The sequence below is a fragment of the Myxine glutinosa genome, chromosome 4 (genome assembly GCF_964187855.1).
Source record: "Myxine glutinosa chromosome 4, kmMyxGlut1.1, whole genome shotgun sequence".
Taxonomy (NCBI): domain Eukaryota; kingdom Metazoa; phylum Chordata; class Myxini; order Myxiniformes; family Myxinidae; genus Myxine; species Myxine glutinosa.
The window spans coordinates 52,093,130-52,107,596 of NC_136264.1; the positions used below are offsets into that span (position 1 = coordinate 52,093,130).

Here is a 14,467-nt window from a genome sequence, read left to right on the forward strand (position 1 = left end):
CCTCCGGTCATTCACGGGTCATAACCTCACACGTATCCCATGCAATATATTCCCTGCCCCCCTTATGTCCAAATTATAACCTTCCATCATCTGCCAATTAGCTCTTCCTTGAGGTTTGGTTTCCGTTCAGACAACCGTACGTTTAGCAATTCACCTGGAGATAGACAGTTGTCTTTGATTATGGAAAGACAGATAAAGGCACGTTTTTGTCTACTTCCACTCAGCATCTTAAATTTGGCAGAGAATTATCAGAACACAAATAATGTTTTGCTTACCTTTTTTTGGTTTTGGTCAACATGATAGAAACCTCTTCAAAGTACATCGGAGAAGAAAGAATGACTTTGTTATGATCAACATGGTGATCAGCAATATGTTGTGTGAAAACAGCAAAAAGAAATTCCGACCAGTTGAAGAAAGGGGCGAGATTCTGCAAAAGAAGAGAAAAAAGAGTTTGTGCGAAATTACTTAAACAACTCACTAAAAACCTCTTTTATTTTTTTGGTTATTTTCCATACAATATTGAGTGATGAGGTGACAGAAGGTAAAGAATCATACTGAAATTGGCGTCGTGGGGCTATAAGTAGATGCAACAAGTAACAGAATAAACAAACAGGAAAAGATGTGGGAGTGGAGGGGAGGAAACAGTAACCTGCTAGGAAGGGGATTGGGTAAGCTAAGGTTAAAGGGGGTAAGAAATATCACTGGTAGAATGGAAGGGAAGGAGAGCCTGGTGTTGGCTTAGCGGTTGGGGTGCCGACTTGGGATCCTAGGATCCTGGGCTTGAATCCCAGTCAATCACTGAATTAACGCCAGTGGGGTGGACTCAGCCTGTCATCCTTCTGAGGTTGGCAAATTGAGTCCCAGTTCACTGGTAATTCCTTGTGTTGCAAGAGGTGACTAACAGCGTTGGTGTTCAAGTGAAATTGAATAAGAATTTTTTTAAGGTTGTAGAAAAAAATTCAGAAGTTTTCTGCCTGCCATTGATGCAGTGGCTTTTACACCACCTCATTTAACAAGTTACATTACAACTATCGGGCATGCCTCTTCGCGCTGGTTGTAACCCGCAATGCAAGTTGGGGGCCAAATCTTCCCCATTCTTCCCTGTTGCCTGGGTTCATCAGGGCTGCCAGGCAGGCAGACAGAGTAAGATAATACACTTAAAAATATATATATACACACACACACATATATATATATATATATATATAATTTAAGAAACACGATGTAAATTCCTGCGTGGGGCTCGTGTGAAAGAATTCTGACTCAACCCGGGAATCGAACCCAGGAACTCATCACTTACGCGGTGACAGCCCACTGAGCTATTGAGTCTCCGGGATATCCTCGGAGATTCTCACACTAACACTGCGAGCTTTATAATGGCCGATGTCTTACGTGCCTGCTAGACCCCGGATGTAGACCATATATATATTCAAGTTGCCTGTTTGTGTCTGAATGGGGTAAACATCATAACAACAGCATGTGTAATGCTGGATAATTCCTTATTTAAAAGCTCTTGGATCCAGCCAGTGCATAGGGAGGTCCAGAAATATTGATATGTGCATTTTTGATTTATGTGCATTTTTGTTTTGCACAAAGGTGGTATGTAGGTTCAGAGTCGCTGGTATGAACAGTTACCAGAAGCAAAAAATAATATAAGCACTGATTCAGTCAGTTCCATCCAACGTATAATTAGCTTTTCTTCGACTTACTTTACCGAGACTAACTAACTATCTAACTTTACTGAGATACTTAAGCAATCGTAATAATTAGTGACAATTATGCTGTTAAAGAACATGCCCAGCAAACTCCCTAAATATTCCACATTCGATTGGGAACAAATTCCCATACAACAGCCCGGTGGAACCGGGTTACGTGCTCGTGACGAATAAAACAGAAGTACCTAGATCTATTAATCACAGCGAAGGGAAACGTTCTTACTTGCAGCTCCACAATAGAGAAAGTGCTCTCATTGAGGAAATCTAAATCTTTTTTTGCCAACTGTGCAAGGTCTTTTTCCAGCTCAAGCACAGCCTGCATGCGAGGTCGTGCTGTTTTCTCTTCCACGCCGAGCAGTTTGCTCACACGAACCATGTATTCCAGATAGGCAGAAAGTACCTGTTGAAGCATGTTTAACATATGGTTACAACTGCTGTGATCATATTAATATGAGAGACATCAATACAAATCCCACTGACCAATTAAAACATATGCAGGTTGATGGGACGATGGGAATTGAACTGATTCCATGTGAACAATAGGGAATGACAGTTGAAATGTCATACATGTGATGATATTTGAATAGATTAATCGTTTGTGGCTTCGCTCATTTGTCCGACTACATGATACATTTGCTCATTTTGTCCATTACAGTACAATGTGAAATGTCATTTCAATCCCTATTCCAAAGATTGTACTTCCACTTCATAAAGCCAACCACCAGAGGTATACGAGTCCACATGAGGATTATTTTCTTTGAAAACTGAGAAACGTGGTCACATTGTCTTAATAAAACAAGAACAGAATGGATTTTATAGCCGGCGAAGCCGGTGTTGTCAATGAACGCGTACGTATTATGTTGAAAAAACAGATTATGCTGGATCCCTTGGCTTGAGAATTTCGAAGCTTTGACGCACCAAATTGCTCAATGGAGGCCGCCATCTTGTGGATACGGAAGTATGCATAACAAATTTGAAAAAGTTCCACAGGAGTTTGTTTCACCCGTCTTTGTTTGATTCACAATCTTATGCACCTCTAATTTGTAATTAAAATACTTTAAGACCAACCTCGGCCCGCACGGGCCTGGTTATCTTAAACGAAAATCGTCACCAAACACCGGAACCAATGAGATTCGAGCATTTGAAAAAATATTTCAAAAACCAAATCACTCAATGGAGGCCGCCATCTTCCGGATGCGGAAGTATGCATCACATATTGTGAAAAAGTTCAATAGGAGTTTGTTTCACCCGTCTTTGTTTGATTCACAATCTTATGCACCTCTAATTTGTAATTAAAATACTTTAAGACCAACCACGTTATCTTCAACGAAAATCGTCACCAAACACCGGAACCAATGAGATTCGAGCATTTGAAAAAATACTTCAAAAAAGCTTAGTACGCGTTTCGGAGGCTGAAAACGGCGTCAAATATTCTAAAATTGACGAAGAATTATTTTTTTAGAAATCTCGCGGCCGTAGGGTATAGTTTTTCACGGTCGGAAATATCCGAAGTTGAGACGGAATTCACCGAATTAATCAAGAAGTAAATTTTATCAATTTTAATCTCATCCAGAATGCAAATGGTGTCATTTTAGGTCTGAATTTGCGAAATTTAGTGAGCTGACCAATCAGCGATCAGCTTAGGTCAGCCAATCAGCGCCATCGACACGGTTTGATTAACGACAGTCACACATTGCCGTTGAAACGGCGCTATCGTCTGATCTGTCGGCACTGATCTTACTGCAAGCTAACTTCTTCTGGTGGAGGAAGCCGCAGTGCCCGGAGAGAACCAGTCCTGACAGCGACTGAAGTTAGAAGACTACACACATACTGTGAAAACGTATATTAAGCCCAGTTAAAATTTCTTAAAATAGGCCTTAAGCTAGCACATCGTATAGTTACTTCCTTAAGCTTCTTGTGACATTTATTGTATGTAGGTATTGGGGAGGACTGTCTGCTCTTCTCTTTTACCAAGTCTTACCAGGTACGGCACCTACTACACCTACCTACAACCAACTACCTAACCCACTGATGCCATCGTGATGGGTAAAATAGTGGCAAGAGGCTTTGGCTTCGCCGGCTCATTGCGGCTTTGCAGTCGGGTACTAGTAATATTTAAAAATCAAATTTTTCTTTAATTGTAATTTTATTTTTTTAAGTTAAAATTTAATTGAATATTTTTTTATTTAAATTTAATTTACAATTGTAGCATTAATACAGAACAGGACCCACAGCCAGTGTGGGTTGGTTGTTGTACTGACATTTACCGATGTGCTGATAGAGGGCGCATGTGCCGTGTGGGATGCATGGTGTCCATCGTGTGCCAAGTGCTGTTTGCCGTCTCCGTAATATAATAAATCTGATTGGGTCTGAGACTGACCACGTGGCATCTCTCGAACAAGTACTGACGCTAGGCGTGCCTCCGAGGGGCGGGCATCACACCCTTGCTTTTGTACACACTATGCATACTTCAACAGTCAATATTTGAGTATGAAAATAAGGAATACAAGGCTTTAAAAAGACAAGGGGTTAGTAAACTTAACCCGAGGATAAAATTAATAAAACCTAAACTCAGGACAGAAGAGAGGCAAACCTGGATCTAAAAAAACAAACCTACCTCTGAAAACATAAAAAAGCAAAACTGATAAAAATCATTGATTTTCTCACCTTCCTGTTGTGTTCTGTATCATTTGAATAATAATCCAATGCAGATAATGATGAGTGAGCTGGAAACTGCAACTACAAGATGTAAAAAAAAGAAGGTTATGTTGGAACATTAATAAAAAAAAAATGTTATTGCACAAGATGTAACCTCCTACCTGTTGCATACTCAAGGGTTATATTTTGGGTGAGGGGAATAATCTTGAGCAATGCATGATGGGAAAGGGACAGAATAGACGAGAAAAGGGAGAATAAGGGAATGAGACAGCAAGGGTGGACGTGGGGAGTAGGAGGAGGGTGAGGAGGGGGCGGGGGGAAAGAAACAAGCAAGGGGCGAGGTAGAGGCTAAGGGGAGAAGAGAAAGGCCTAAAACCCTAAATTATCATTTTTTGAATGTATGTAATATTACATGTGGATGGACTTTAAAAGAGAAATACAGCAATTTAAAAATACATTTTCTTACCAAAATGATGGAAGCCTTTATCCGTGCCAAATATAGATATATTCACCTTGACGTGTTCCAAGCTGTCTTGTTGTTGGATTTTTAGAGTGAAAAAGGCAGGGTTTAAAAATTGATGAGTAACATTTGCCATCAACTCTTCCAGACTTTCTCCTGGCGTAGAGTCCTCGTTGATCCAACCACCGAGCTAAACACACACATGAGGAGTGGGATGAATTAACTGATGAAGTAACCTTACCTACAGCAATAAATCAACATTTATGAGCTGAAAATGATGGCCTAGCTATTGTTTTCAAAAATAATTCTGGAATTTTAATATACAAGAAAACAAACACGACATCATGACAATAACCCCGAAGCTTTTCGTGCTGCACTCTTCAAGGCGATTCACAGCAAAGAGACAGGAAGAGATGAGAACCAGTGCATTTATAAGCATGTCTAAGTAACCGCGACACCGATTGGTTCTTCAGTCATGACGTCATTAGTGTTCTGAACGCCCATTGGTTGACTCAGTCACCACTGTCCCTGGCTCCGATTGGCTGCATTTGGATTGGAAGTAAACCTGAGGTGACTCTTGAGCAAACTTGCTGTGACATTGAAATTAATCACCCAGGATGCAGTGGGACAAATTGCCTCAGTGTATGGTGAGCTTACAGAAATTTTTATTGGGGGAATTGGGAAGAGCAAGACCAGATTGCAGCCGAGCCACACAATACCTGCGAGATAAGATCCTGCATCGGCTGTGCGCCTTGTTTTTCCACGTTGTTCTCATCCATGCAAGCCTGGTACATCTTCTGAGCTTGTCCCTTTGCTTTGTTCTCATCGAACTTCTCATTTTCTGCAAAAAATAACTTCGATTTAGGAAACAAAATTCAAATAGCCAGACAGAAATAAATGAACATTGGGTAAAGAAGTAAATTAATAAGATCAAATTGTAAAGTTGTTTCAGAAAATGTGCTGAAAGACAAAAGAGTCTAAGGAAATATCTGGGTGTTAATTAATTTGTCACCAGAATATTATCATGTTTGAAGGTTGTTAAGAAATAATGTCAAAATAGCTATTACAGACACTACGGTAATTATAGCAAACAATGAGCAGTGACGCATAAAACTATTTCCACCTCAGGAGTTGAGGCAGCAGCATAGCCGAGACATCCTGACATCCAAGTGGCCGTAAAGTACAGCCTGAACCTCATACCTGAACTTATATTTGAAAAAAAATGTGAAGAAATCAGTTACTCTGAGTATATTCATAAAACCAGAAGTGTATCCCACAAATGTCCTATTCAGGAGAAGCCATTGTGTCGTTCACACTGAACTAGGATTATCTCATTATTAGCTACACCTTGAGTGAGGTTGCAGCTGTAATGTGGTTATAATGATTTATTTGTGCTATCAAATAAGGTTACAAAGTCAGATAATAGGATATAACTCATTTGGAAAGGCCACGTCCTTCATGAAAACTTCATCCATCTACACACTGTTATAGTCATCCAAGACCAACATCAGAATTTCATACAAAATACTGAAGAGCATTTAAGCAAATGCACAAAGTCCTGCCATATGATGTAGAACCAGTCACCGAGGAAGCATTTGGATCATAAAGAGTCTGACGTCCCATCATAATAGGTTCAAATCAAGTAGCGAAGCTTTTCAGGACCCGTGCCTCCACATTATGACCGGTGTCTCTACGTGGCGACCCTTGCCTCCACATTATGACCCGTGCCTCCACATTATGACCCGTGTCTCTGCATTATGACCCATGCCGCCATGTGGCGACCCGTCCCTCCACATTATGACCCGTGCCTCCACATTATGACCTGTGTCTCCACATGGCGACCCGTGCCTCCACATTATGACCCGTGTCTCTGCATTATGACCCGTGTCTCTGCATTATGACCCGTGTCTCTGCATTATGACCCGTGTCTCTGCATTATGACCCGTGTCTCTGCATTGTAACCCGTCCCTCTGCATTATGACCAGTGTCTCTGCATTATGACCCGTCTCCGCATTCTGACCCGTACCTCCACGTGGTGACCCGTGCCTCCACATTATGACCCGTGCCTCCACATTATGACCCGTGCCTCCACATTATGACCCGTGCCTCCACATTATGGCCCGTGCCTCCACATTATGGCCCGTGCCTCCACATTATGGCCCGTGCCTCCACATTAGGACTCGTGCCTGCACATTATGACCCGTGCCTGCACATTATGACCCGTGCCTCCACATTATGACCCGTGCCTCCACATTATGACCCGTGCCTCCACATTATGGCCAGTGCCTCCACATTATGGCCCGTGCCTCCACATTAGGACTCGTGCCTGCACATTATGACCCGTGCCTCCACATTATGACCCGTGCCTCCACATTATGACCCGTGCCTTCACATTATGACCCATGCCTCCACATTATGACCCGTGCCTCCACATTATGACCCGTGCCTCCACATTATGACCTGTTCCTCCACGTGGTGACCCATGCCTGCACTTGGCGACCCCTGCCTCCATGTGGTGACCCGTGCCTCCACATTATGACCCGTGCCTCCACGTGGTGACCCGTGCCTCCACGTGGCGACCCGTGCTTACACATGGCTTGCTTGAAAGCTGAAAACAGGGGGAGGAGGGGACCATTGGCCCTGAAAATGTAGGGGCGACTCTTCCCACAGGATAGTAAATGAGCACATGGTAAGGGAGTTGAAGCACCTCTCTTGAGTGGGAGATATAAAAGGCTGGGGCGAGTGGAAGCCCCAGCCTATCTCTTCTCTTTTTTGCCCTGGATCTCGTTCCTGTTCAACCCCACTCGCACCCTGGACCAACCCTCGCTGTTGTGGATAATAGATAATAAAGCTTGTCGTGGTCCCTAGATATATATTTTAATTCATCATTACTGTTTTGAATCAGTTTGTGAGTGTGCGCTGTTCCCTACTCCCCTCCCCATTCTTTGTAAATAAATCCTCTGTTAATGTGAACCTGTTTTGTAGATATTGGGGAACGTGGGACTCGATAGTGCATAGTTAATCAGAACATAAAATCGTAGATGGGTCGAATAGGAATCAGTGGGATTCGGTGCCATTATTTTAAAACGAAGTATCCTTCGGCTCATTGGGCCAATCCGGAATGGCAGGTTCGTCATGGCCAAGCAACTCTCTTTATTGTGCACAAATTTATGAGCGGACCGCCGATGCAATGCCCTCTGCTGGTTAGGGCAGGAATTTGGAATTTAGCGAGGGTGCTGGTGATGGCTCGCCTACTCCTCGCTAAGGGCACCATTTGATCTTTAACATCCACCAACAATTGCTGGCAGACGGGACGCCCGTTTAACGTCCATCCGGGGGATGGCACACACATTGATGAATCACCTTGCCTGTGAAACACCAGGATGACAGGTTATAGCTGTGTCAGGATTCAAACCCAGGCTGGACAGCTTAGAGGTGAATGTGTGTACATCCAGGTCATCCATTAACGTCATCTCGGGATATGCTCCGCAGGTTGGTCGGAGCGATGAAGAGAAGGACAAGTTCTGGTGAGCGATAGAGAAGCTGATGGAAAACGTGAAAGATGAGGAAGTTGTTGTGGTAGGAGGAGACCTAAATGGACATGTGGGAAGGAGTATGGATGGTTTTGAGGGAGTTCATGGGGGTTACGGATATGGTGTGAGAAATGGAGAAGGTGAAAGGATTTTGGAGTTTTCTGATGGAGCTGATTTGTTGATTTGTAATACTCAGTTCCAGAAAGGGGATAATAAGCTTGTTACATACACGTCAGGTGGGTCTACGACAACCGTTGACTACCTGATGGTGCGTAGGCGAGATAGGGGGCACCTCCGGGACACAAAGGTGAACCCGGGGGAGGAGGCTGTTTCACAGCACCACTTGGTTGTCTGCGACATAAGGGTGAAAGGTGCGAGGAGAGCTCGGCGGGTGAAGTACCAACCGAGAATGAAGGTGCGGAGGTTGAAAGAGGTGACAGTAAGGGAGGCATTAAAAGAGAGGCTGAGTAGGGTAGAGGATGATGTGGTTGAGCTTGAACGTGGTTGGATGTCAATGAAAAATAGTCTGTTGGGAGCCGTTGGTGAGGTATGTGGATGGACAAAAGGACCACCGAGGCACTCGGAAACATGGTGGTGGGATGATGAAGTTGGAAAGAGGCTTGACGAGAAGAGGAAGAAGTTCAAGGAGTGGCACAAGGCGAAGGGTACAGCAGCAGAAAAAGCAGAGCATGAAAGTTATAAGGCAGCCAAGAAGGCTGCAAAGAAAGAGGTAGCAAAGGCACAGGAGGCATGTAGGAAAATGTTCGGAGAACGCTTGGATTCGGAAGAGGGTCAGAGAGCGGTATTCAGGATTGCAAAGCAGATAGCGAAAGAGAGGTGTGATATGATGGGGGTGAGTTGCTTGAAGGATGAAGTGGGACAAATCGTTGTGGACCCAGATGGTATTAAAGGAAGATGGAAAAGAAATATGGAAATGCTGTTGAATACAGAGAATGAATGGGATGGCAACATAGAGAGTAACCCAGTTTTAGGACCGACAGAGAAGATAACTCAGAAGGAAGTTGAGGAAGCGATAAAAGCAATGAAGAGTAGAAAAGCGGGAGGGCCGACGGGAGTTGTGGGAGATATGTTGAAGGCAGCAGGAAGTTGGGGTGTGAAGAAAATGACAGAGATCTGTAATCTGGTGGTGAAAGAAGGCGGCATTCCAGTGGCTTGGGAACTGAGTACCCTCGTCCCTCTATACAAGGGGAAAGGTGACCCTCTGGAGTGTGGCTCGTACCGAGCGATAAAGTTATTGGAGCATGGAATGAAGGTATTGGAAAGGGTGTTGGAGAGGAGGATAAGGAAGAAGGTGAAGATCGACGAAATGCAGTTTGGATTTATGCCAGGAAGAGGAACGACAGACGTGCTTTTCATTGTGAGGCAGTTGCAGGAGAAGTACATGGAGAAGAGGAAGAAGTTGTTTCTTGGGTTTGTTGATTTGGAGAAAGCATTCAATAGGGTTCCACGCTAAGTATTGACATGGGCATTGAGGAAGTTAGAAGTGGAGGAATGGTTTATCAGAGTAGTGATGGCAATGTACAAAAGAGCGCGCACAGCTGTAAGGACGAAGGACGGCAACAGTGGTGAGTTTGAGGTGAAGGTGGGAGTGCATCAGGGGTCGGTACTAGGTCCACTACTATTTGTAGTTGTGATGGAGGTGCTGGCTCAGACCGAAAAGGAGGGTTTACCGTGGGAGTTGTTGTATGCAGATGATCTGGTGTTGTATGCAGATGATCTGGTGTTGATTGCAGAAAGTATGGATGGACTGAAGGAAAAGATGAACAAGTGGAGGGAATGTATGGAGACAAAAGGTCTGAAGGTGAATATAGGGAAGACGAAGGTGATGGTAAGTGGTAAAACATGTGGTGAGGTAGAAAGAACTGGGAAGTGGCCATGTGCTGTGTGCAGGAAGGGTGACGGAGTGAACTCCATTCAATGTACAATGTGCGCTGAGTGGGTTCATCAAAAATGTAGTGGTCTGAGAGGGTCATTAACCAGTGTGGCAGCTACATTCAAATGTAAGGTGTGCACAGAGGGAGCTGCAGATGGAGGAAATGTTGAGTTGGATCTTGGAGACGGCGTGAAGCTGGAAGGTGTGAAACATTTTGCTACCTCGGAGACATGCTGAATGGAGAAGGTGGATCAGACTCGGCAACGGTTGCTGGAGTGAGATGTGCATGGAAGAAGTTTCGGGAACTGAGTGGTGTGCTGATGAGGAGGGGAGTGTCATTGAAGCTGAAGGGAAAGATGTATGCTGCATGTGTGAGAAGTGTTATGATTTATGGGAGCGAGACATGGGTCATGAATGTAGAGCAGCAACGAAGGCTGGAAAGGGTGGAAATGCGAATGGTTTGGTGGATGTGTGGAGTATCGTTGAGAGAGAGGAAGACAAATGATGAATTGCGAAAGATGATGGGAATAGAGCCTGTGATTGATGCTGTGAAGAGGAACAGGTTGAGATGGTTTGGTCATGTGTTGAGGAATGATGAAAGTGACTGGTTGAGAAGAGTGATGGAAATGAATGTAGAGGGAAGTATAGCACGGGGTAGACCGAGAAAGACTTGGCTAAAGATGGTGGAAGGAGAAATGTGGGCAAGGGGGTTAACAAGGAGAGATGCAGAAAATAGGGGAAAATAGAGAAGACTGTCATGGGGACCGCAAGGCTAGCCTTAAAATGCTCTATCCGCTCTAGCAGGGAAAATGGCTTTAAAATGCATGTTGTTGTTGTTGTTTGTGTGTACATCCAGGCCGTCCTGTTAGCACATTTATGCAAATGATAAAAGAAGATACAATAATATCCTATCGTATCAATTCCTGTTATGTTTTTCCGAATGCACAATTCTTCATCGAGAATGACTCAAACAGGTCACAAATTACACTTTTAGCAAATTAGTACTTTACTTGAGAATGTCTCCACAACTTGTACTTTTGTTTAACTTACAATCTTACACTTTGCCAAAGAACACCCAAAATAATCACAGCAGCTCCTGAAGTCTGGCAAACAACACAACTAGTACAACTTATAACCATATTTGGAAGACAAAAGTTTTACTCTTTTCAAAAAGTTTCAGAGCCAAATATGTGACGTCTATTTCAATAGGATCAGGAATTCAATCCACTGCTGATAAAAATGTGGGACACTCACTGGAAACCTCGTAGATAGAAAAGTATTAACATCTGTGCCGAATTTCAATGGTGTTTGACCATTCTTCCTTTATGGGTGGGAGAAAGATTTTTGACATCCCTTTGTTGAAGACAAGTTGGCATAGCGGTTAGGGTGCCGGCTTGGCATCCTAGGATCCTGGGTTTGAATCCCGGTCGATCGCTGAATTAACACCAGGGGCGTTGACTAAGCCTGTCATCCTTCCGAGGTCGGCAAATTGAGTACCAGTTCACTGGTAATTCCCTGTGTGTCAAAAGAGGCGACTAACAGGGTTGGCGGCAGGAAGGGCATCCGGCCATAAAACATTGCTTCAAAAAAAGGGGACCACGGTGCCCGAAAAAGGCCAACCCCAACTCTACGGGGAAAAATGGTCTCTAAAGGTGGTTCTATACAAGGATACAGATAACTTTGATACAGGAGAAGGTTCTATACAAGGATACAGATAACTTTGATACAGGAGAAGGTTCTATACAAGGCTACAGATAACTTTGATACAGGAGAAGGCCATTTGGCCCATCATGCCTGTATTCTGTGAACAGCACATTAATTCATGCAATCTATCACTTCATCTGCACAATTTCATGAGGGTGTGGGAGTGGGTTGGGGAGTGGAAGAGGGTGGTTGTTGGGTGAGGAATGAACCAACAGCACATTCACTTTTTGACGAGAGCATGTCATACAGATCTGAGGTGCCTCTCTATATCCCAAATGCATCTGCTGTAGGTACCCATTTAATTTGAGGTTGAACCCATCTACTGTTTCTGCTGCTGCTACTATCTTTGAAGCTAGACCAATCCATGCATCAACTACTCTCACAATGTTTACTTTGCTCGACTTTGACAAGAATGAATATCATCAACAACTACCACACAATTACCGAACACACCGCACAAAAGAGTACAAAAGACCCCTTCCTGTACCAACCTAACACATCTTTGACCAACTCCAAGTTGTGCAAAGCAACGTTGTCCCAGATGTCCAATTTCTCCTTCTCTGCAGGCAAGGGGTTTTCCCTTAGCCAACCACCACAAGCATATTGATAAAAGTCTTCACAGGGATCAGCTGTTGTATCCATGTTCTCCAGGATGGCTGCGGCGGACTGCCGACAAATCTCCGTCTGGCAAGTTTTCAACATTGGCATCGGTCTCTCTGAGCATCAGATCAAAATTAAAAGTGAGATGCATGAAGAACAGTGAAATATACCCATGTTGTCCATAAGGTACTTGTGCAACTTTGGAACTGTTATAATTATCCCACCCTCCCCCCTTCCCATGCCCCCGCCTTCCCTCCCACAGATCTCCCGATGTCCCTGTTCTCTACTGTTGTACTTGTGTGTGTCCCTCTCTCTCCCCATCTTGTCTCCCGCTCCCTTTATCTTATGTTTTATGTGTTCGTTTGTTTTTATGTGATTAATGTTAGCTCTTACACGAGCATCGATCTTGTATACAAAGAAAACAACTTTTGATGGACACATGATAGAAACTAGAACGCCACTCAGTAGAGCTCATACCTCCGCCAGGCTGAACAGTTTATGTTTGGTATCCCACTGATAGGATACAAAATTCGGACCTGGATTCGGACCTGAACCAAAATCGAATCGCTTGTTCTTGTGACCAAACCAACTCACCCACCAGGTTTAGTCATAACACGTCCAGAACCTTTTTAAAATATCATGTTATATATCGCTTTTCACCTGATCACCTTTCAGGTGATCACCTTTCACCTTTTCACCCGATCTCTTAATGGTGAAGAATTACTCAAAAAAAAAAAAATTCTATCCGAATCCATATTCAGATCTTCACCAAAATCGAATCAATTCGGTCTTGTCACATACCCAACCTCTCCACCAAGTTTTCGTCTAAATCCATCCATAACCTTTTGAGATGTCCTGCTATGTATCATTTTTGACCTATCTCCCAATGGTGAAGACTCCCTTAAAAAATTAAATAATTATCATATCCGAATTCATATTCAGATCTTCACCAAAATCGAATCAATTCGGTCTTGTCACACACCCAACCTCTGCACCAAGTTTCGTCCAAATCCGTCCATAACTTTTTGAGATGTCCTGCTATGTATCGTTTTTGGCCCGATCTCCCAATGGTGAAGATTCACTTTAAAATTTCTAGTAGCCGGATCCGAATCTTCACCAAAATCTAATCATTTTATCCTGTTCACATACGCTACATCTGCCAAATTTCGTCTGAATCCATCGACAACTTTTTGAGATATGTTGTTCACAGACAGACAGACAAAGACAGACAGAACGGGTGAAAACATAACCTCCACCTTCAGTGGTGGTGGTAACAAAATGTAAATGGCACGTGAAAGCACAATTCATAAAGTTTTGATATAGTTAATGTTGTTGATAATGTTGTTATTGTTGTTGTTAAATCCACAACCCCTCTGGCTTTCTTGACAAGTTGAACATTTTTAACTGAAGCAACTTCTATATCAGTGGTAAAGTCAGCAACCACAATTACCGCATTTGGGTCCTGAACTGTGACGATTAAATCTTTCACCTATCACCTTTTACCAGCAACACGAGGCTCCTGCAACTGCAACTACACCTCGGATGTGTGACGGTTCTTGAATGATCTCTCCCAAGACAGGTGGATCGATAGACGTGGACCAATTGCTTGACTACCTTGTTTACCTGACTTGCACCTGTTGGAATACATTTTATGGGGCTATGTAAAACCGTTGTGTTGGGTCATGTAGATAACTTTTTTAAATAACATCTAGATATAATTTTTTGCCAAATTATATTTTCTTGTGGTCCGAATAGCACCCCCCCCCCCCTCCCAAATCCTTCCCAAACTCTTCTCTTCCCTCCCTCCCCCTTACAACATTTCCACCTGTACTGCACTCACCTTTCCTCGCTTCACACCTCTTTTCCAAAATATTGGTCAACGAGCTCCCAAATTATCACAAAT

General features: G+C 43.4%; 1 protein-coding gene across 2 annotated transcripts in view; it reads right to left on the reverse strand.

The window, feature by feature from the left end:
• LOC137425845 (endothelin-converting enzyme 1) overlaps positions 1–14,467 on the reverse strand; it is a 106,236-nt gene that overhangs the window by 51,341 nt on the left and 40,428 nt on the right. For both annotated transcript variants that reach the window (XR_013623056.1, XM_078775699.1), the window contains exons 3-8: positions 12,456–12,680; positions 5,553–5,674; positions 4,886–5,023; positions 4,383–4,454; positions 1,939–2,115; positions 276–427 (exon numbers count right to left, since the gene is read on the reverse strand). Coding sequence is in view for 1 of the 2 variants with exons in the window: in XM_078775699.1 (XP_078631825.1) it covers positions 276–427; positions 1,939–2,115; positions 4,383–4,454; positions 4,886–5,023; positions 5,553–5,674; positions 12,456–12,680 (886 nt within the window). In the remaining variant the exon portion in view is untranslated. The remainder of the gene's footprint in view (positions 1–275; positions 428–1,938; positions 2,116–4,382; positions 4,455–4,885; positions 5,024–5,552; positions 5,675–12,455; positions 12,681–14,467) is intronic.